The 21,885-nt window shown below is 37.6% G+C and overlaps 1 protein-coding gene across 5 annotated transcripts in view; it reads left to right on the top strand.

Annotated features, from left to right (window-relative positions):
- GPBP1 (GC-rich promoter binding protein 1) overlaps positions 1 to 21,885 on the top strand; it is a 76,669-nt gene that overhangs the window by 48,655 nt on the left and 6,129 nt on the right. For 2 of the 5 annotated variants that reach the window (XM_021711462.1, XM_008056271.1), the window contains exons 4-11: positions 1,317 to 1,440; positions 1,570 to 1,793; positions 4,269 to 4,335; positions 5,404 to 5,463; positions 13,641 to 13,825; positions 14,565 to 14,702; positions 16,366 to 16,533; positions 17,008 to 17,195. In XM_021711462.1, coding sequence (XP_021567137.1) covers positions 1,317 to 1,440; positions 1,570 to 1,793; positions 4,269 to 4,335; positions 5,404 to 5,463; positions 13,641 to 13,825; positions 14,565 to 14,702; positions 16,366 to 16,533; positions 17,008 to 17,195 — 1,154 coding nt within the window. Of the gene's footprint in view, positions 1 to 1,316; positions 1,441 to 1,569; positions 1,794 to 4,268; positions 4,336 to 5,403; positions 5,464 to 13,640; positions 13,826 to 14,564; positions 14,703 to 16,365; positions 16,534 to 17,007; positions 17,200 to 21,885 lie in introns of all 5 variants that reach the window. The other 3 variants (XM_008056272.1, XM_021711464.1, XR_002481873.1) reach the window with 2 other exon arrangements.

Consider the following 21,885-nt stretch of genomic DNA (forward strand, 5'->3'; position numbering starts at 1 on the left):
TTTTATTGTAGAGATGAGGTCTCGCTGCCCAGGTGGGTCTCAAACCCGCGGGCTCAGGCAATCCACTCACCTCAGCCTCCCAAAGGCGCGGGATTACAGGCTGAGCCACCAAGCCTGGCTGTCTTAAGTTTTTAAAAAAAATGTTGGGAGTTGTTTATTTACTTTTTTTTTTTTGAGTCGGAGTTTCACTCTGTCACCCAGGTTGGAGTGCAGTGGCATGCTCACGGCCACCACAGTCTTGAACTGCTGGGCTCAGGCAGTCGTCCTTCTGCTTCAGCCTTCCAAGTAGTTGGAACTACAGGCGTACACCACCGTGCCTGGCTAGTTTGTTGGTTTGTTTGTTTGTTTATTTATTGTAGACACAAGGTCTTGCCAAGTTTACCAGGCTAGCCTCGAAGCCATGGGCACAGCCAATCCTCTTGCCTCTGCCTTCCAAAGTGCTGGGGTTATAGGCATGAGCCATCATGCCTGGCAATGTTGGGAGTTTTTATTGTGATTTTTTTTTTTTTAAGATTAGTAGATTAATATTGGGACTAAATAATTTTATAAATAGGATATATATGTTTTTAATTTTTAGAAATACAGTACATTCTTGATAGCTTTAAAAATATTTTAGGAAGATGAATTTGGAAATAAATTTAGGGGACTTAAAACTGAAGTTCTATTTGACTATTTTGATGTAGAAGACTTCAAGCTTTAGTGAAAATGTTTGTGTCAGGTAGTGTACGATATAGAACATTACGTTTTATTAAAAGAGAAATTTATCATAGTTTAACTTCTTTACAGTGACATTTTACCTTTAACTTTTTTGGAAATGAAGATGTTGAGCTCTTGGAAGAGATGTGCTTGTTGCCATTAGGTAGAAGAAAATAGACCAGTGATGAAGTAGTCTATCTTATGTATTTTGAATTACCAACTATCAAATACCTTGAAAATAACTGCAAAGTAGGTTGGGCACGATGACTCACGCCTGTAATCCCAGCACTTTGGGAAGCGGAGAAAAAAGGATTGCTGAGCCCATGGGTTCGAGACCAGCCTGAGCGTGGTAGCACACACTTGTAGTTTCAGCTACTTGGAAGGTTGAGGCAGAAGGATCACTTGAGCCCAGCAGGTGCAGGCTGCAGTGGCCGTGAGCGTGCCACTGCACTCCGACCAGGGCGACAGAGTGAGTGAGACTCCAACTCAAAAAAAACTACAAAATGTCTCTTAATCATTTAAAATTCTCGGATATATGTGGATCTAGGAGTATTACTAGCTTTTACAGTTATATTGGGTTATGTAAGTACATTTACTTGTATATGTATAATTTGTTCCAGTCATCATTGAATTTTGAGAAGCATTCTGAAAACTTTTCATGGACAGAGAGTCGTTATGATGTGAATCGTCGACGACATAACTCTTCAGATGGCTTTGATTCTGGTATTGGACGTCCTAATGGAGGTAAAATTTGCTAAGTAATGATAAACTTAAAGAATAATTTTCTTCATAGTCTTTTAAGAATGCTCTAATTGTGATTTAGTCTTTAAGCCTTTCTTTGAATTTTTATTACTCCGCTGTCATCAAATACAGGTAATTTTGGAAGGAAAGAAAAAAATGGATGGCGTACACATGGAAGAAATGGAACTGAAAATATAAATCACCGAGGGGGATACCATGGTGGAAATTCCCGTTCTCGTAGCAGTATTTTCCATTCTGGAAAAAGCCAAGGACTACATGAAAACAACATACCTGACAATGAAACCGGAAGGAAAGAGGACAAGAGAGAACGCAAACAATTTGAGGCTGAGGATTTTGTAAGTTTCTTAAAATTCTGATAGGGATCAAAGTTTTGCAAGTGCCCTTTAATATTACGGCACTCATAACAATGTGCTATCTTCATTACACTTAATTTTCTACAGCAGGGATGCCCAACCACCATGCCACAGACCTGGTCTGTGGCCTATTAGGAATCAGCACAGCAGGAGGCGAGTAGCCAGTGAAAAGCAAGCTGAAGCTTCATCTCTGTTTATAGCTGCTCCCCATCACTTGCATTACTGCTGGAGCTCCGCCTCCTGTCAGATCAGCAGCAGCTTAGATTCTCATAGGCGCACGAATCCTATTGTGAACTTCATGAGCATGACATCTGTGTTGCACACTCCTTATTAGAATCTCTAATACCTGATGATCTGAGGCAGTGATGCTAGCACTGGGGAAGAGCTGCAAATGCATATTAACATTAGCAGTGATGTTTGCAGACATCATGATAAATCAGTTGCTTGCAGACTTATATCAAAACCCTATCAGTGAGTAGCAAGTGAGTTGATGTACTTCAGTTGTACAACTGCATGTTGTGGCAGGCTTTAAGTCAGAATTCCGACACTTAGTGTGTGCATGCCCCACCCATTATTTTATTTACCACTTCTGTCCATGCTTCTTTTTTAAAATGGTGAGTTGTGTAATTATTCCTTTATATGTTACAGTGCAGTAATAATAAAGTGCACAATAAATGTTATATGCTTGAATAATCATCCTGAAACAACACCCCCCCAATGGAAAAATTATCTTTTGTAAAACTGGCCCCTGGTCGCGGGTTCGAGACCCGCCTGGGCAGCGAGACCTCATCGCTACAGTAAATGAAAATAATTAGCTGGATGTGGTAGCGTGCGCCTATATTTCCAGCTACTTGGAAGGCTGAGCAGAAGGATCGCCAGAGCCCAGTGGGTTGAGGCTGCAGTGACCAGGAGCGGCCACTGCACTCCAGTCTGGGTGACAGAGTGATACTCCAACTCAAAAAAACAAAAAACAAAAAAACTGGCCCCTGGTGCCAGAAAGGTTGGGTGACCACTGTTCTACAGAGATCATCTCAGCAATTATTTGTCCAGTCATTTCAAAATTCTTTTATTTTGTGAGGGCTTTTGTTCATTATCAACCCCCCCCATTTTCTTCATGTTTTGTGGTACTGCTTACTTCAAAGTCTCCCCAGTACCTACTAGCGTGCCCCACTACACCTGGCTCGTTTTTATTTTTTAATTATTATTTTTTTAAGAGGTGAATTCTTGCTTTGTTGCCCAGGCTGGCCTTGAACTCCTGGCCTCAATTGGTCCTCCCACCTCGGTCTCCCAAGGTGCTGGGATTACAGGCATGAGCCACTGTGCCTGGCCTCATCTCACTTTTCTTTTTAATAATCCTGCATATCACTTGTTGAAATGAAAGTTTGTGCTTTGCCAATGAGCGTGTTAACTGCTAATGAAAACCTAATACTAAGAATTGGAAGTGGTGTGATTTTCCTCTCTTCTGATTTTGACCATATGCTAATGAGAGAGTCTCTCTCAGGGTGATACAAAGACCCGTGTTCTCCTCTTGGATTTGCTTTTTCTGTTATTCAAACCTTTTCCTAAGATGGCCATGGATGAGGAGAATATTAAATTTTTCCTTGTTTTCTCCAACTAGCGTTTTAAGGATTAGCAGAGTAAGCTGAGAGTAAGATTTGTAAGTAATTCGTCTATTTGCATTATACTTACTGATTAAGCATCTCTTATATGAAAATCCAAAATGCTCTAATGTGCATTTCTTTTAAGCGTCACATTGACACTCAAAAAGTTTCTGGTTTTGGAGCTATTTGCATTAGGTATACTCATCCTATAGTTAAGTTGACCATTTTGTTCTATTTATTTTAAGGTTTTCAAGCAAAGTTTATTTAGAACGTAAATTAGAGGGGGAGATAGATTTGGAGAGATGTTCACCTCCCCAAGGTAAAGGAGGGGGCCAAAACTAAGGAAACATGGCAGCCATAGCTTAAAGAGCTACGTGGAGACAGCAGAGTTTTTTTGTTTGTTTGTTTGTTTTTTTTGAGTTGGAGTCTCACTCTGTCACCCAGACTGGGGTGCAGTGGCTGCTCCTAGCCACCGCAGCCTCAACCTGTGGGGCTCTGGCGATCCTTCTGCCTCAGCCTTCCGAGTAGCTGGAACTACAGGCACGCGCTACCACGCCTGGCTAATTTGTTTTTTTATTTTTATTGTAGAGATGAGGTCTCGCCACATTGCCCAGGCGGGTCTCAAACCCGCGGGCTCAGGCAATTCACCCACCTCAGCCTCCCAAAGGTGCGGGATTATAGGCTGAGCCACCGAGCCTGGCTGACAGAAGAGTTTAACAAAGCAATGACCTAAGCTGATCATTTTAGAGTCCTCAGTTAGATAGTATTTGTAATTTTGAGATTGCCTTTAAAGGATTTATTTTTCAAATGAGAGATATTTAAATGTTTGCTTTTTTTTATTTTGACTTTGTTCCAGCCATCTTTAAATCCTGAATATGAGAGAGAACCAAATCAGAATAAATCTTTAGCTGCAGGTGTATGGGGTAAGTAATTTTTGATCTATCTTTAAGGGGCACAAAATGTTGATTATTGTAGGTTTCACTTTTTTATGTTTATAAAATAAAAAGCAGGCTAGAATACAACTTTCTCTCTTAAATGTTTGTATTTGAGGTGCTGAGCTACAAAAAAAGGTAACAGCTATGTTTTAAAAATAAGAGATTTAGAGTAGAAGAGTTTAATTTGAAATAGTTGATTTGAACATGTTAGTACCATTAAGTAGACTCAGCGTGATGAGTTTTTTGAAAATGATTGTACATTAATGTAATGAATTTATCATTTTGAGAGCAGCTGGATAATCTAATGAAACAAAAAACGTAGTTAAAATTTATTTTTAGTTCAAAGTTGAAAACTTAATTAACTGAAAGATAAGTACTTCTGATTATAGTGTGACATGAAGTTAGTATTGTTACCTATGAAAATGGTTATATACATAGACTGTTAAAAAATAATTGTGTAAATTTGCCTATGGAGCTAGTCTGTATTTGAAATTATTTACCTGTCTGATTTTCAAAGCTTAATGAGAGTTCTTGTAATAACTCCCTTAAAAAAAAAAAACCGCTGAGAGTTTAATTTGATGGCAACTTATACAGAAGATTAAACTGCACTCAGTACAATTTAGACAGTTTTTTAAAGATTCAAGTGAAGTTTAAAATAATGGAAAATTTTTAATGTGAAGATTTGACATCTGAAAAACAAATTTAATTATTTGATACCAAATTCAGAGGTGCAGTATCCACTTTGGAACTTGTTACACATGTTCATTTGTGTTTTTCTATTGAAAATCAACAACCTACTAAAACAAAAGGATTGTGGCTTATAACAGCATACTAGTCCTAACAATAAAGGCATTATTTTAAACTTTGCCACTTCCTGTGCTTTATTGTATTTATGGGGTGAACTCTGGGGAATTATTTTGTTTTCTTTTGATATCCCTCTTTATTTATGGGCTTTTTGAGGGTGGGGGTGGGGGTGGTCAGACACTTTTGTTAGAACCATGTGAATGGCATTGTTTTTTCTGTATTGCAAATTAGTATTTCTACCACTCTCCCCAGGCCTACACGCCCAGACACACACATACCCAACCAAAAAAATCTCCCAAGCTCCTCTCTTAGGTATGTTTCCTTATTATTCAGTTTTTCTGGGAACAGCTGATTGCATAAGAATATAGAATCACCTGAAAGGTGTTAAATAGAATCTCTAAGAAATTAGGAATAATTTGGATTTGATTAGAATGAAAGTAAATTAAAAAATCAAGAATGTCAGCATTTGTCATATAAAACTACCTATAGATACTATTGGTACTGATCCTTGGTTGACTTAATAATCTTAGAAATGATTTAAAGGCAAAGACATTTTTGAAAATAATGAAACTAAAATGTATTAACATAAAGATTTTGGTTCTACTGTTTCAGGGTTGGTCTAAGGATTTTGAGTACTAGTTGAAAGATGTTTAAAAAGAAGATGTACTCTTTACACTGTGTTTAGGTAAACTAAGAAATGTGTCTGCATTAAAAAAAAAGAAAATGGTTAATTGTGGCATGGTTAATTGTTAAATTCCCAATACTTCCCATAGGAATACAATGAAACTCTCATTGTATCACACTTTACTATTCCTCTCTCACTTTCCCCCCTGGGTTCCCAAGTATTGTTTTCCCCATTGAATATTTAAAATAGCTTTGTTCCTGAGGAAGACGAGAGAATTTTAGGAAAGACTTCAATAGAACTTTTCTAGTGCTACTTCCTTCCAGGTAAGTAAAAATTTACTAACAAAAATGTAATATGTGTATTAAAAAGAAATTTGTCCCTGAGACTATAATTTTGTAGATCAAAAATTGGCAGAGTCCTAACATAATATCCCAATTTTAAAAATACCTTGAGGGGAAAGCAATTATGCCATTTAAAATATTGTTACCTAAATTTAATTTTACTTGGAACTTAGTTGGCTCCATTCAGCTTTTACCTGTCTTCTATAAGTAGTTTATCTTACCAACATCGTAGCTGTTTGGTGCATAAGGTTAGGCTATTGAATAACCTATCTCTGTGTTCTTAATTTAAAATTAAAACAAGAATTCAGGGTGCTTGATAGAACTTTAAAATAATTATATGACTGAATTATTTAGGGAATTGGGAAGAGATAAAGTTACGTGTTCAAGTGTTTGTATGCAATTGAGATGTAATTAGTGGCTGTTGGCTTGTGTATTTTCCAAAGTCTTATAGGCTATTTTTGTGTCAGTGACTCTGTTAGCAACATATTCTGGGCAGCATTTAACATTTTGTTATAATATTAAATAATTAAAATTTTCAGTCACTAGTAATTAAGCATAATCTTGTTTCAACTCAGCATTTATATTTGTTGTGTCTTGCTACTTTGATGAGCTTTCCTTGTTGTTGCTTATATTTGATATACCACTTAAGAGTATAAAGGTTCATTGCTAACATTTCATGTTTTGCTGAACATTCTATATCAAAGCAACTAGTAACCAGTTCATAAAGATGTGTTGTCATCTAGAGAATTCCAGTGATAGTAGCCATAGACATACAGATTGAGTGGCATAATTGTGTTAAATGAGGTAATGATCAAAACAAGTTGGATCGCTTTTAGGAACTTTGATAAACAGAATTTAAGAGAAGGGAAAAATCTTTCTTGAATCTGACAGTATCCCGTTGATAGGGTTGCTTTATTTATATGACTCACCTTTCTTGAATGCCTTTCTTATATGAAAGCAGTTGTTAAAATTACAGCCTTTTAAGAAGAGAATAAATGCAGCACATGTTCAAGGCTGAGAAAGGGAAATTAATAGAACCTGAGTAGGCAATTTGATACAAGTACATTTTATTTGGGCAGGGTTAGAATTACTGTCTATTCATTATGGAATTTGTTTATATTTGTGAAGTGTATTTCTTTAAGCCTGTTCTTTATATGAGTAATACTGGGGACCTCGTTAAGGGAAAAGTATCTTATTGATTGCTGTTGATATAAATTATAACAGAAACTCACTTGATTAAAACACTCATAGTGTACTGTAAGTCAAAATAGATTTGTTAATAAAAACATTCAAAACCAACAAAATTCAGACAGCATCAGTCTTTATTAAAATAATCTTAAACAGATTGTCTTTCTGTATTAAAAATTAGTGTACACAATAGGAATTTGTTTTAATTGTAAGGATACCGATTCTTTGCATTTTATTATCTTATGCGACCAGGTTTTCTCTTCAAATTAATTTGAAAGCTTGAGTAATTCAAATAATATTTACCCTTCACTTGACTGCATGCCTTTGTTTACACATAAAGTTTGCCTCTTGTGTCAAGGTAATGAGGAAACTAAATTAGTAACTGGCATCAATGTGCTGGTGACCCTGATGTCAGTTATTGTAGTGCATTCCTTAAAGGCCTCTTATCATGACCATTCAGTGTAGGTTTATAGGTTTATTGGTATTTTTAGTTGGAACAGTAATTTTTTTTTTTTTTTGAGTTGGAGTCTCACTGTCACTCATGCTAGAGCATAGTGAACACCATCGTGGCTATTGCAACCTCGATCGACTTGCTGGGCTCAAGGCTATCCTTCTGTCTCAGCCTTCCAAGTAGCTGGGATTACAGATATGTGCCACCATGCCTGGCTAATTTTTTGATTTATTGAAGAGATAAGGTCTTGCCATATTGCCCAGACTGGTCTTGAGCTCCTGGGCTCAGGCAGTCCTCTTGCCTCAGCCTCCCAAAGTGTTGGAATTACAGGCCTGAGTCACCCTGCCCAGCCTGAAATGGTAAACATTTTGAAATATATGGCATATGAATATTTTAAATTTCCATTTCCTTAACTGTATGGCCAAGAATATTGACTCTGGAGTCAGATAGATAAGGGGTCTAACATTAGATTTTCTACTTATTATTTAGATTATGGGCAGATAATCTTTTTTTTTAACTTTTAAATTTTTTATTGTGAAGTTGGGTACAATTCAGGGTTAGATATACAGATGTTCATTATGCAGGTACCTTTGTTGATGAGGTGTGCCCCTTTCCCCCTTGAGGTGTGGGGGCCTCCCCCCATTTCTTAATCTGAGTGAATTTACTCATCTATACAATCACAAAAATTATAATTAGAAAGGCATGGTTGAGGTTAAGTTGTCTACTGTGTAAAATTCTTGATTGTGTCACGGGGGTTTAATAAAAGTCAGCTATGGCAGGGTATGGTAGCTCACACCTGCAATCCAAGCACATTCAGAGATGGAGGTGGGAGTCCAGGAGTTAGAGGCTGTGGTGAGTTATGATTGTGCAGCTGCATTCCAGCCTGGGCAACAGAGCGAGACCCTGACTTTAAACAACAACAAAAAAGTCATATTTTTCAAATCCAGTAAGTGAAAGATATTCAAGTTGTAGGTTCATTAAAAGGCCAAAAAGGAGATTTCTAGGTAGCAGGCAATAGAATGAAATAATGTAGTGATTGAATCAGAAACTTTATATAGAAGGCAGTTATATGGAGAGTGTAGTGAAAAACAGAAGAGAGGATGAAGAATTGAAATGTTAGCCCTGAATTGTCCATGTGGTCAGTTTACTTAATATCATATGTGGCAGTATTTTAATTCTAATTTACTTTGAAGAATTGGGCTACTTTCACTCCACCATTAACTTTGTATTTAAGGCACAGAACTAATTCTTACATTCACAGATGTGGGAGGAGCATGAATAACGAGACAGTGAAGTGATATTTAAAGTTAATTATTGTTAGAATGCAGTTATTTGTTAGGATAGAAATAACATCATGAAAATCCAAAGCTCATATTTGCCTTTAGATGGTCTGAACTTAAATTTGAATGTGAGAATACCTGATTAAGTGAGTTTGAGGTAGTAATAAGAACATGTAATTTGTAGAAGGTTGTCTCTGAAGTCATTAATTTTCTAATTCTTTTATATTGTGTTAAGGTCTTTCATCAGTACGTAAATTTTCTTTTTTAAAAAAATAAAAATGCTGGATCTTTTTCATATAGTTTACCATTTGACAAAGTAGACATTGGATAATGTTTGAATGTAAGGGTTCGGATACTTGAAAAATTTGTTCCAGATGAATTTGTGGAGATGAATAGATGAGCCCATTTATAGATTGTATCAAAGTGGATATAAGTGACACAAATTAAGTTTTGCCTTTTAGTGCCACTGTTACCTCTTCCATTACTTACAGGTAATTATTACCGTTAAAACATTTTCCTAGCCAGGCACAGTGGCTCATGCTTATAAGCCCAGCACTGCGGGAGACTGAGGTGAGAGGCTTGCCTGAGCCCAGGGATTCGAAACCAACCTGGGCAACTTGGTGAGACCTCATCTCTACAATAAATCAAAAAATTAACCAGGCATAGTGGCACGTGCCTGTAGTGTTTATTTTACAGTTTTTCTTTTGTGAGTCAGTTTTACATTTTTATAAAAAAAGGACACATTTGGCCATGCGCAGTGGCTCAGCCTGTAATCCCAGCACTTTGGGAGGCCGAGGAGAGAGGATTGCCTGAGCCCAGGGGTTCGAGACCAGCCTGGGCAGCTTGGTGAGACCTTATCTCTACTGTAACACTCTCTCTCTCTCTCTCTCTCTCTCTCTCTCTCTCTCTCTCTCACACACACACACACACACACAAACAACTAGCTGGCGTGGTGGTGTGTGTCTGTAGGCAGCTTGGTGAGACCTCATCTCTACTATAACACACACACAAAACTAGCTGGGCGTGTGTGTCTGTAGTTCCAGCTACTTGCAAGTCTGAGGTGGAAGGATCACCTAAGCCCAGCAGGGTGAGGCTGCAGTGACCGTGAGCACTGCACTCCAGCCTGGGTGATAGAGTGAGACTCCAACTCAAAATGGGCGGGGGGTGGCGGGCACATTTAATTTGAATTGTAATTGGAAGCCTGTAATGAAGATAATGACTTTTCTGTATTGTTTCTAGTAATTATTTAAATATAAAACATTTCACTGTAAATCTGATAAGAGGACTGGTTTTCATTTTGTAGATGACAGATTAAGTAACTTTGTAAAAGTTTATATAACTGATAAGGTTGGAGGTATTATTGAATTCTGATAAATCTGGTTCAGAAGTACATATTCTTAACATCTGTGCTATGATATTTAAATGTGAATTCTTAACAAGCACAACAACAGTGTCTGCTTCTCTTCCCTTCCATTCCTTATCATCTTCTTTCAGATACCTTTGCTGTCTCTCATTTTGCTACTATTTGCCATGAGTGATTTCTTAGGTTCACTTTTTAAAAAAACTTTCAATTTTAAGATTTTGGATACCATTCAAGGTTAGGTATACAAATGTTCATTATGCAGGTATCCTTGTTGATGAGGTATACCCCTACTGTTTTCTTTTTTTCTTTTTGCGAGTTGGAGTCTCACTCTGTCGCCCAGACTGGAGTGCAGTGGCCGCTCCCGGCCACCGCAGCCTCGACCTGCTGGGCTCCGGCGATCCTTCCACCTCAGCCTTCCAGGTAGCTGGAACTACAGGCGTACTACCAAGCCTGGCTAATTTTTTATTTATTGTAGAGGTGAGGTCTCGCCAAGTTGCCTGGGTGGGTCTTGAACCCACGGGCTCAGGCAGTCCACTCACCTCAGCCTCCCAAAGCATGGGATTACAGGCTGAGCCACCGAGCCTGGCACTTTTTTCTTTTTTTTTTTCTGAGTTGGAGTCTCACTCTGTCACCCAGACTGGAGTGCAGTGGCCGCTTCCGGTCACTGCAGCCTCGACCTGCTGGGCTCCGGCGATCCTTCCGCCTCAGCCTTCCGAGTAGCCGGAATTACAGGCATGCGCTACCACGCCCGGCTGATTTTTTGATTTATTGTAGAGATGAGGTCTTGCTGCCCAGGTGGAATAGCCAGAATATTTCTTATTCCTAGGTGTCTAGGAATCCAGTTTTGGGAAAGGTGAAAGCTTGTAGTAAGGAACTATATTGAGGCAGAAAGATAGTATACTTGCTTGTTTATCTGTACTCCATCTCTTTTTTCTTTTCCCCCTTGAGTTAGAGTCTCACTCTGTCTCCCAGACTGGAGTGCTACAGCACTATCATGGCTTACTGCAGCCTTGACCTGCTGGGACTGTGGGCATGCCACCACACCCAGCTAATTATTTTGTTTTGCAGAGACTTGAACTTTTGGACTCAAGCGGTCTTCCTGCCTCGGTCTCCCAAAGTACTGGGATCATGAGGATGAGCCGCCACACCCAGCCTACACTCCATCTCTTATGCCTTCTAGTTTTGATCTTTGATTTGCATATATAGAAAAAGTTTTATTTTTTCTTGTCTCTTCAGTCTTCCATGTGGGATCATTTTACTTCTGCCTAAAGTACATTTTTAAATAATTTAGTAAAGATCTTTTCTTGTTCAATTACTTATTTCTTATTTATCAAAATTGTATTTCTCCCCTCCACCCCATTTCTGGTCTGTCCAAGTGCCAGTCTCTTTGAGGTTCTACCCGTCAGATTAGATTCTTTTCAACTGTTAGATTCCTTCATGCACAATAAACTGAAGCTTTTTTCTTTTACTTATCCCTCTAGAAATGTGGGTTGAGATTATTTCCTTGCTGATGGTCTACTCCTTGTTCTGTGTTGTTGTATTTGGTTTTCTCTCCCGTTATAGTAACTTTAATGTAAGAATCTAGAAGAGAAAGAAGATAAACCTGTGTTTAGTCAACCATATTGAATGAAAGTTTTTGTCAGTTATGTTTAACTTGAGTTAATTGTAGGATAATGAATGATAAAACTACCTCTGTGACCGTATTCGAATTTCTCTTAGAAGAGACTTGGCAGGTGCTTATATTACTTTTTTCCTTTTGATTTCCTAACATTTTCAGCATTCCTCAGATTCCTGGGTTTTCATTTAGATTTTGAGTTATATACTAAGATTTTCTTTTACATTTTATCAGTAATTAGCTTTAGGAATCTGTGTTAATTCAAGAAAGTAATAATTGGAAAACTTAGACATTGTTTAGTATAATTCCTAATATTTTTGCTGTTTTCTGTTGAGGTCTTTATTCTTATTTTTGTTTCCTTGACTTCATTGTGTAATATCTTCAGAAAACCTATACATTGGTGATGTACTTTCTATATCTGTGCATACCAGAAGGTATCTTTCTTAACCTGTCATGTTGGACTTTTTTATAGGCTATCAAGAAGGGTTCATTGTGTTAGAAAGGTGAACCTTTTCTCGGTTTGTCCTAGGACCTTTCATCCTTTGGCATTTCAGTAGGTGCATTACCATACCAGCTTTATTTTTTGGACAGTTTGAAGCCTTGATGAACCTGAGAGTCCTCCCAGCTTTCCCTAAAAGTCCACATTTAGGTTTGGGTTTTGAAATGATCCAGTAGGAAGTTTGGTTTAGTTTGTTTGGGGCAGGGCATCATCGCAAACATCTCTCCAGCTGACTAATCCACACGATCTTAATTTAATGTGCAGAGCTAATTTTGATTTGTTTTCTAGGATTTCTCTCTTTTGAGTTAATCTTTTATTCTAAACTTCCCAACTATGAAACTGATGCTTTCAGAGTTTTTTAAAGAGGAAAAATATATACTTCAATAATTGTGAATATGTTCATGTATAACATCTGTTCAATTACACATTCACGATTAAATTACAGGTATGGGGTTTAGTTTTAGCAACTGCCGTAGTCTTAAGAAAAGCCTGCATTTAGCAATTATTTTTAGTACTGTCTTCTGAAGATAAGATTAAGTTGACTGCCACTCACACAGCGCCTTGAATAGTTAAGTGGTTTGTAAATATGCGAACAAATTGGCACTGTGAAAATAGAATTCTCTTTTATATTAATCATAATTCATCTATTTAAAAATAGAGGGAATGTTATTCCTTACTTACTGGTGGTAACTTTATAAGTGGTTTAAGTAAAAAGGATGAAAAGTAATTGAAAAATGTAATTCTCTTTTCAAACGGGGAGGGGAAAGATAGAAATGTATTTTGTATTTTAAGTGTTAAAGCGTCAGTGGAATGAATTTCACAATTTTTACTATGTCAGTGAAAAACATGTTAATTGGTTTTGTCAACATTCTTGGCCACTGTGGTAGCAGAATTCATCTGTACTATTGACATTGCTTATTTCTTACTATATTACTGTGTATGAGATTATGTTTTAGCTTTTCTTAAGCTGGACTATAATTTGTACTTATTTAGCATAATTACCCAGGAGGCAGCTATTATTTTTAAAATATAGTAAACAGTTTGGAATGTGCTATTCTTTTGGTGGTTTTGTTTTGTTAAAAAAATTGAAACTGTGTGTGACTCTTGCTCGTGCTTTATTTATGCAGAGTATCCTCCGAATCCTAAATCTAGAGCTCCAAGGATGCTGGTCATTAAGAAAGGTAATACAAAAGACTTACAACTATCTGGATTCCCGGTAGTAGGAAGTCTTCAGTCACAGCCAGTTAAGAATGGAACTGGTCCAAGTGTTTATAAAGGTTTAGTCCCTAAACCTGCTGCTCCACCTACAAAAGTAAGTTCTAAATTGTTACAACTGCAAGTTTTAAGTTGATACCAATTTATTTACTTTAGCAGGAAGATGTCAAAGAATTTGCACTAAAGTGTGGGGAGGTATTCATGGGGTGCTGACTTCTAGGTGGAAAGAGATGGCCCATTGTGTGCTCTCAATCTTGATTCTTTTTAATTGAATATTTTTTATTTTATTTATTTTTTGAGTTGGAGTCTCACTCTGTTGCCCAAGCTGGAGTGCAGTGGCACGCTCACAGCCACCCTAGCGTTGACCTGCTGGTCTCTGGCGATCCTTCTGCCTTGGCCTTCCAAGTAGCCAGAGGATTTTTTTTTTTAATGCAATATGTGTGGGGTTTTTTTAGTAGTAGTAAGTGAAATTTATAACATTTTTGTTTTGCTCGTTGTACTTGTGAAATATTTGCTGAATGATGATATATAGGGCTGTTTACCTGGTCCTCAGTTTTAGGTTTTGGAAACTCCCGTGTATTTTTTAAATCAGGCGAGTGAAACCTAACTTTGAAAAATAGCGATTTAGTTAGATGTTTTTTATTTGAATACAAATAAAAATAGATTTGAATAGATTCTATTTGTAGACAAAGGGATAGAACCATGTAGGAATAATGAAGTAATACAAAGATAATCATTATGAACCAAATGCAGTCATTTTAATTTTGTAGTGTTCTTTGTTTTTCTCTTTCTATAATCTGATTTTGGTAGCCACTAATGTTTGCGTTTTTCTGTAGCCTACACAATGGAAAAGCCAAACTAAAGAAAATAAAGTTGGGACTTCTTTCCCTGAGTCTACATATGGTGTTGGCAACTTTAATGCTTTTAAATCAACTGCCAAGAATTTTAGTCCATCAACAAATTCAGTGAAAGAGGTATGGCATTAAGAATTACTCTTGAGGAATCGACCACTTTAATCGTGATAATTTAACAGTAAATAATAATAATAATTAAAACATCACTAAATTATATACATTGAAATAAGGTAGTTCCTTGAGAAAGCTAGATTCTGATAGTTCCATTTACTAACCATTTTTGCACGTTAGGAAAGTAGGAATCATTTAAAATTTTTTAAATGAAGAATTTTCAAACATCCTAAAAGTATAGAAAAATGGAGCCTTAATATACCCATCACTGGAAATAATTTTTTAAGAAAAGAATTATGAAAATTGTAGTTTTGTTTGGTATTTGTGGTAGAGTTATGGCTGTAGGATTGAACTTGACTAATAATGAGAATTTGTATTAGACAATTACTCCTTTTGGGGATAATGGACATTTTGTCAGTGTTAACATTGAGACGGGGAGAGAGGAGGATTGAAGAAAGAAAAGTGTGTATTGTTATTATACTGACTGCAAATACCTGGTAGTTGAAGTTTTCTTTTCCTCGTTTGACCAGGTTTTTCCCTGACCAGGGTCAAGGGACACTTACGACTATATAACTATATCTGAAAGTGCTCTGATTACCATATTGTATTATAAAAACCTCTCATATACATTTCTTTATTCTTTTTTTTGTTTTCTTTTGAGATGGAGTCTCACTCTGTTGCCCAGGCTGGTGTACTGTGGGGCAGCCATAGCTCACTGCTGCCTTGACCTCCAGGGTTCGGGCAATCCTTCTGTCCCAGCCTCCCGAGTAGCTGGGACTATAGGTGCATGCTATTGTTTTATAGGTTTATTGAACTAGAGGAGGTCTCACTGTGTCCATGCTGGTCTCAAACTCCTGGGCTCAGGTGATCCTCCCACCTTGACCTCCCAAAGTGTTGGGATTACGGGCATGAGCCACTGTGCCTGGCCCTAGTTCTTATTTATATTATCAGCCATACAGAAGTTTTGAGCTGTGAAGGAAGAATCAGCATTCCTAGTTGGCTAATTGTGCTTAGATTAATTGTATATACAGACATCAATGTATGAGATCAGACGAGATTGGGCACTTTCAGGGTAGTATGACTGTAGTCAACAAGTTAAACATTATTATAGTTTATTTCCATGACTAAAAATTTTTGTGACATACAGTGTTCTAACATTGTTTTCTCTTAATAATCCACTGTCAAAACAAACCTCCAAAGAACAAAAAATAAAAGAATTCCAGTTCACGTCTATTTTTTTCTTTCTCTCATTGCTTTCTCAAAAAAGTTTACTTTGGTGAAGTTCAATCTGATAAATCCTTAGTGTAAGTAATTATAAAATAGGTCTTATTGAAGTTGTTGTTCAAACTCTGGAACACTGTTTGAAAAACCTTTATTCTGTGTATTATAGAAATGTTTAGACAATTCTAGGATGCATTTATAAAATAATATTTAGACTCTTAATTCAGAATCATAGTTCTGAGCATTATCAGTCCTATGTTGTTTCTGGGTAAGAATTTGTTTATTAACTCACTCACTAGGGAAAATACAGAGAGAACTAGACTTTGAAGTAGACCTTACAATTAATTTTACATTAAGAATAAAGGTAAAATAAGCTGTGGTAGTTGTGGAATTGATGTTGACATAAATTCCTTGACTACATATTTATCAGTATTTCTGAATTTCTTCTTAGTGTAATCGCTCAAATTCCTCTTCACCTGTTGACAAACTTAATCAACAGCCTCGTCTAACCAAACTGACACGGATGCGTACTGATAAAAAGAGTGAATTTTTGAAGGCATTGAAAAGGGACAGAGTAGAAGAGGAACATGAAGATGAAAGCCATGCTGGCTCAGAGAAGGTGACTGAATTTGTAGCAATACTTGATTTTACACTGATATGTCATTGAAATATTTGGGCAGATACTTAGGACTTTGTAATAAAAACTAGTCAGATATTTATCTTCTTTGATAGAAGGCTGGGTAACCATATGTATAGATAAAAACTTCTTTCTAAAGTAGATTTGTCTCATTCTATAGTTCCTACTGAAAAATTTTTAAAAATCCTTGTTTATATCGATTTTCTTTTGTTTCTCTCATCTTGCCTGCCTTTGTACTTTTGTTTTTGCCTTGTGAATACTCAGGGCTAGAAAACTCTGGGTGTCCTTCCCAGCTTAGTTTTTCATTTCTAAATTCTAAGTTCCTAAGTATCTTCTAAACTTACGTAAGTATTACCTTTATGTATTATTAATGGGAAGTTAGCCAAAATCTAATAAAGTTTTTAATAACTGTTTTCTTAGAGCTCATTCATTTTTTTTTAACTCTCTAAAAATCAGGATGACGACTCATTTAATTTACATAACAGCAATAGTACTCACCAAGAAAGGGATATAAACCGAAACTTTGATGAAAATGAAATTCCACAAGAGAATGGAAATGCCTCGATGATTTCCCAACAAATCATTCGGTCTTCAACCTTCCCACAAACTGATGTTCTTTCAAGTTCACTTGAGGCAGAACACAGGCTAGTATTTATTTTTTACTTTTTCCTCTAGCATTTTCTCTATTCAGGATTTTGATATCTTAGAACTTGTGTGACTTTTGTTTTATAGGTTTATTGAACTAGAATTTATATACCATAATTTTCACCTCCTTGAAGTGTACAAATGAATGATTTTCAATATATTCAGCGTTGTTCAGCTGTCATCATGATCCAATTTTAGAATATTTTCATCATCACAGAAAGAAACCCCATGCCCGTTGTGTTTACTCCTCTTTTACACTCTGTCCTAGACAACTACTAATCTACTTCCTGTCTTTATAGATTTGCCTTTTAAGGATATTTCATATGAGTATAGTGATACAATAAGTGGTCTTTTGTATCTAACTTCTTTCACTGTTGTTTTCAAAGTTTATTTGCATTATATAAGCACTTGTCAGTACTTTGTTCCTTTTTTGTTGCTGAATAGTATGACTGTAGTACTTTTTGTTCCTCAATTGGTAGATATCTGTTATTTCCACTTTGTGACTATTGTGGATAATGCTCCTGTGAACATTCATGTACAAGTCATTGTGTGGACATTTTGCATTTCTGTTGTATAGACACGTAGGAATTGAATTGCTGGGACATATGATAACTGTTTAACATTTTGAGAAACTGCCAAACTATTTCCCAAAATGTCTGTGCCATTATAGTTTTCTCATCAGCAGTAGAGAAAATTCTAATTTCTCTATATTTTTGCCAACACTAGTTCCAGCTGTCTTTATTATAGTCATTCTAGTAGATATGAAATACGGTATCTTGGCCAGTCACGGTGGCTCACGCCTATAATCCCAGCACTTTGGGATGCCAAGGTGAGAGGATTTCCTGAGTTCATGGGTTTGAGACCAGCCTGGGCAACATAGCGAGACCTTGTCCCTGCAATTAAAAAAAAAAAAAATAGCCGGGTGTGGTAACACACGCCTATAGTTCCAGCTATTTGGAAGGCTGAGGCAGAAGGATAAAAAGTAAAAAAAGAAAAATTTAAAAAATCATTTTATTTTTCTTTCTTTTTTGAGGTGAAGTCTTGCTGTGTTTCCCAGGCTGTTTTTGATAGCCCCGGCTGATCTTGAACTCCTGGACTCCTGAGTATGTGAGATTACTGACTGGGATTATCATACCTGGCTTCAGTGTTGTCTTTTGAAGGGCAAACCCTTTTATTTTTGAGTTGGAGTCTCACTCTGTCACCCAGACTGGAGTGCAATGGCCGCTCCCGGCCACCGCAGCCTCAACCTGCTGGGTTCTGGCAATCCTTCCGCCTCAGCCTTCCAAGTAGCTGGAACTACAGGCGTGCGCTACCACGCCCGGCTAATTTTTGATTTATTGTAGAGATGAGGTCTCGCCAAGTTGCCCAGGTGGGTCTCGAACCCACGGGCTCAGGCAGTCCACTCACCTCAGCCTCCCAAAGGCGTGGGATTACAGGCTGAGCCACCAAGCCCGTCCTGGGCAAACTCTTTTAATTTTGATGAAGTCCAGTTTATCCTTTTCCCTTGTGTGTGGCTTATGTAAATTTTCAGGAAGGTGTAAGGTAGGAGTCCATATTTATTCTAATAACTAATTATCCCAATATAGAACTTATTTTTAATTGTAAAAGAGTACTTTTTACTTCTGTCATTATAGTCTTAAACGTTTAAAAAGTAGTAAGCCTATTAAGTTATGTAGTCTCAAAGTTGAAGAATATTCACACCTAGAATGTTACTTTTATTTTCTTTGTTCTTACAGTTAAGAGCAGGTATTGCAGGAATGACATAGCTTTACTGTGGTCTTTAAATAACAAACCATATGGTTCAGCATGAATAAAGGCTTAAAACTACTAAAGCAAATAAGTTAATTTATACACTTTCATTGTCATGTATTATTTGTTAAAAAAACTTCTCAAATCGTGCTTTTTCTCTGCTTTCATACAACAACAGTATCAACACAGAAGGAGACTTCTGTGACCAAATGTGTGTGGGTTTTTCTTCATATACCAAGCAGCGGGCACCGTTTCAGTTCTAACGTTTTCTACCTGGAGATGGTGTCACGTGCCCCAGGTTTAGGGCTCACTCCTCAAGACTGTACCCCCTCCTTCCCCATCACAGGCCTGGGCCTCTAGAACTTCAGACCAGCCAGTTTAAAATTTGGGTTTCCATGATCTCACCTTCAGTAAATTTTTCTGGAGCAGCTCACTATTCAGGGAAACACTTACCATGCCCAATCTCGAATTGTGTATTATGCCTAGTTTGTTTTAGGGATAGTGAATTTCCACAATATCTTGACAGGAGTGGATAACTTAATAGAGTAAGGGTGATGTTGAAAAGACAGGACCTTAAAAATCTATTCAAGCTCCTTCAGTGTTTCAGCTAAAGTAATAGCTTGGGGAAGTGAAGGAGTTGACCTGTGTTTTATACCTGGTTTGTGATGGTGTGGGAACTGTGACTCAGTCTCCTGATTTCTAATCCTGTGCCTTTTCTACTGTAAGTAATTTGAGTTTATGATCATGATGTAAACAAAGTTAAGGAGCTTGTTCTTTTTCTAAGTTGGAGTCTCACTCTGTCCACCCAGGTAGAGTGCAGTGGCATGCTTATAGTCACTGCAGTTGTGATCTGCTGCTGGGCTTAGGGGCATTCCTCCCTATCCTTCCAAGTAGCTGGAATTACCACACCCAGCTAAGTTTTTGACTTATTGTGGAGACAAGTTCTCCTCAAGTTGCTCAGTCTGGTCTTGAACTCCTGGGCTCAGGCAGTCCTCTCACTTCCGCCTCCCAAAGTGCTGGGATTGCAGGTGTGAGCCGCTACAACTGGCATTTGAGCCTACTGCATACCTATGCTAGATGGTATAGCCTTTTGCTCCTAGCCTACAAACCTATATAGCACATTACTGTAGTTGAATACTGTGGTCATTTGTAACACAGTGATAAGAATTTGTGTATCTAAGCATATCTGAACATCAAAAAGATACAGTAAAATAGAGTAGTATAATTTTATTGGATTAATATAATATGCGCAGTTTATCTTTGACCAAAATGTAATTATGTGGTATATGTCTTTATTTTTATGTCAGGGGGAGGGAAACAGATTATTTATTTTAACATCTATTTCAGAAACAGTTAATAGTTGTAGCTTCTGGAGAGAATAAGGGAAGGAGAGGGAATGGAGATTTAGAAACATTTGCTTTTTGTTATATTGTCTTTCATAATAGCATTGTTATGATGGAGAAGGATTCTCCGGTGAAGCTTTCCTGAGCTTTTTATTTGGTTAAGGTTTTGGCTTACCCTCTCAGAACACTCTCATAATAAGCTTTGGCCCTCCAGAAAAACAACACACAAAATGCCTTAAGCATCTCAAAAAAACTGTTGCCGTGACCTTTGCTTTGATGGATCACTCTCACCTCTTGGGATTGCTTTTTTTTTTTTAAGTAGGAGTCTCACTCTGTTACCCAGGCGGGAGGCCAGTGACACGCTCTCAGCTACTGCAGCCTCCACCTGCTGGGCTCAGGTGATCTTCTGCCTCAGCCTTCCAAGTAGCTGGAACTACAGGATGTGCCACTACGCCCGGCTAATTTGTTGGTTTACTGTAGAGATGAGATCTCACCAGTTTGCCTAGGCTGGTCTCGAACCTGTGGACTCAGGCAATCCTCTCACGTTGGCCTCCCAAAGTGCTGGGATTACAGGCATGAGCCACCATGCCCAGCCCTTGGTATAGCTTTTATTGTGCTTTCTCTTCAGGATTGGACTGGTAAAGCCATGTTTCATCCCCTGTTAACAGTTATTCAATGAAATGCTTTGGGATCTTGATCCCACTTGTTTAAAATTTCCATTGAAAGCTCCACTCTTGTCTGTAGCTGATCTGAATGCAACAGTTTTGACATTCATTAACTGGAAAATTTGCTCAAGATGATAGTCAGAATTGTGTAAGCCAAAACAAGTGAAATGTCTGTGGTGCAGTTAGGCGTGAACAAGATTAATTTCCTTGCGAGTTGATGTTGGATGGTCGGCTACTGAAGGCTTCATCTACAGCATCGCCTTGTCTCTTCTTGAAATTAATTGTGCATTTATAAACTACTGGTTTCTTTGGGGGCGTCGTTCCCATGAACTTTTCATAAAGCATCAGTTATTTCACGACTCTTTCACCCAAACAAACTTCATAATACATTTGGTGTTTCTTCTTGCTTCCATTTTAGCAAAATTCATTTTGCTTTGAATTTTCAAACTGATGTGTTATCCTTCTTAGTGCCTAACCTTCTCAGTGCCTCAAACTAAATCCTGTTCAGACATGCTATAACAAGTATGAGTTTATTTTGATGTAAAAAAAAAAGTCTGGGCAGGCATGGTGGCTCACGCCTATAAATCCCAGTGCTTTGGGAGACCAAGGCAGGAGGATCACTTGAGGCCAGGAGTTACAGACCAGCCTGGACAACATAGCCAAGACCATGTCTCTTCCAAAAGAGAAAGGGGGGAAAAAACTGGATGTGGTGACATGTGCCTGAAGTCCCAGCTACCTGAGAGGCTGAGGTGAGAAGGACTGCTAGCTCTCAGGAGTTTTGAGGCTGTAGTGAGTTGTGATTGTGCCACTGTAGTGTGGCTTGGGTGACGGATTCAGGCTCACTCTCTCTTTTTTTTCTTTTTCAAGATAGTTTATTTATTTATTATTTTATTTTAAAGTTGTATTAGCCAGGCTCGGTGGCTCAGCCTGTA

The sequence above is a fragment of the Carlito syrichta genome, unplaced genomic scaffold (genome assembly GCF_000164805.1).
Source record: "Carlito syrichta isolate Samal-C Ts95f unplaced genomic scaffold, Tarsius_syrichta-2.0.1 Scaffold302306, whole genome shotgun sequence".
In the NCBI taxonomy this organism is placed as follows: domain Eukaryota; kingdom Metazoa; phylum Chordata; class Mammalia; order Primates; family Tarsiidae; genus Carlito; species Carlito syrichta.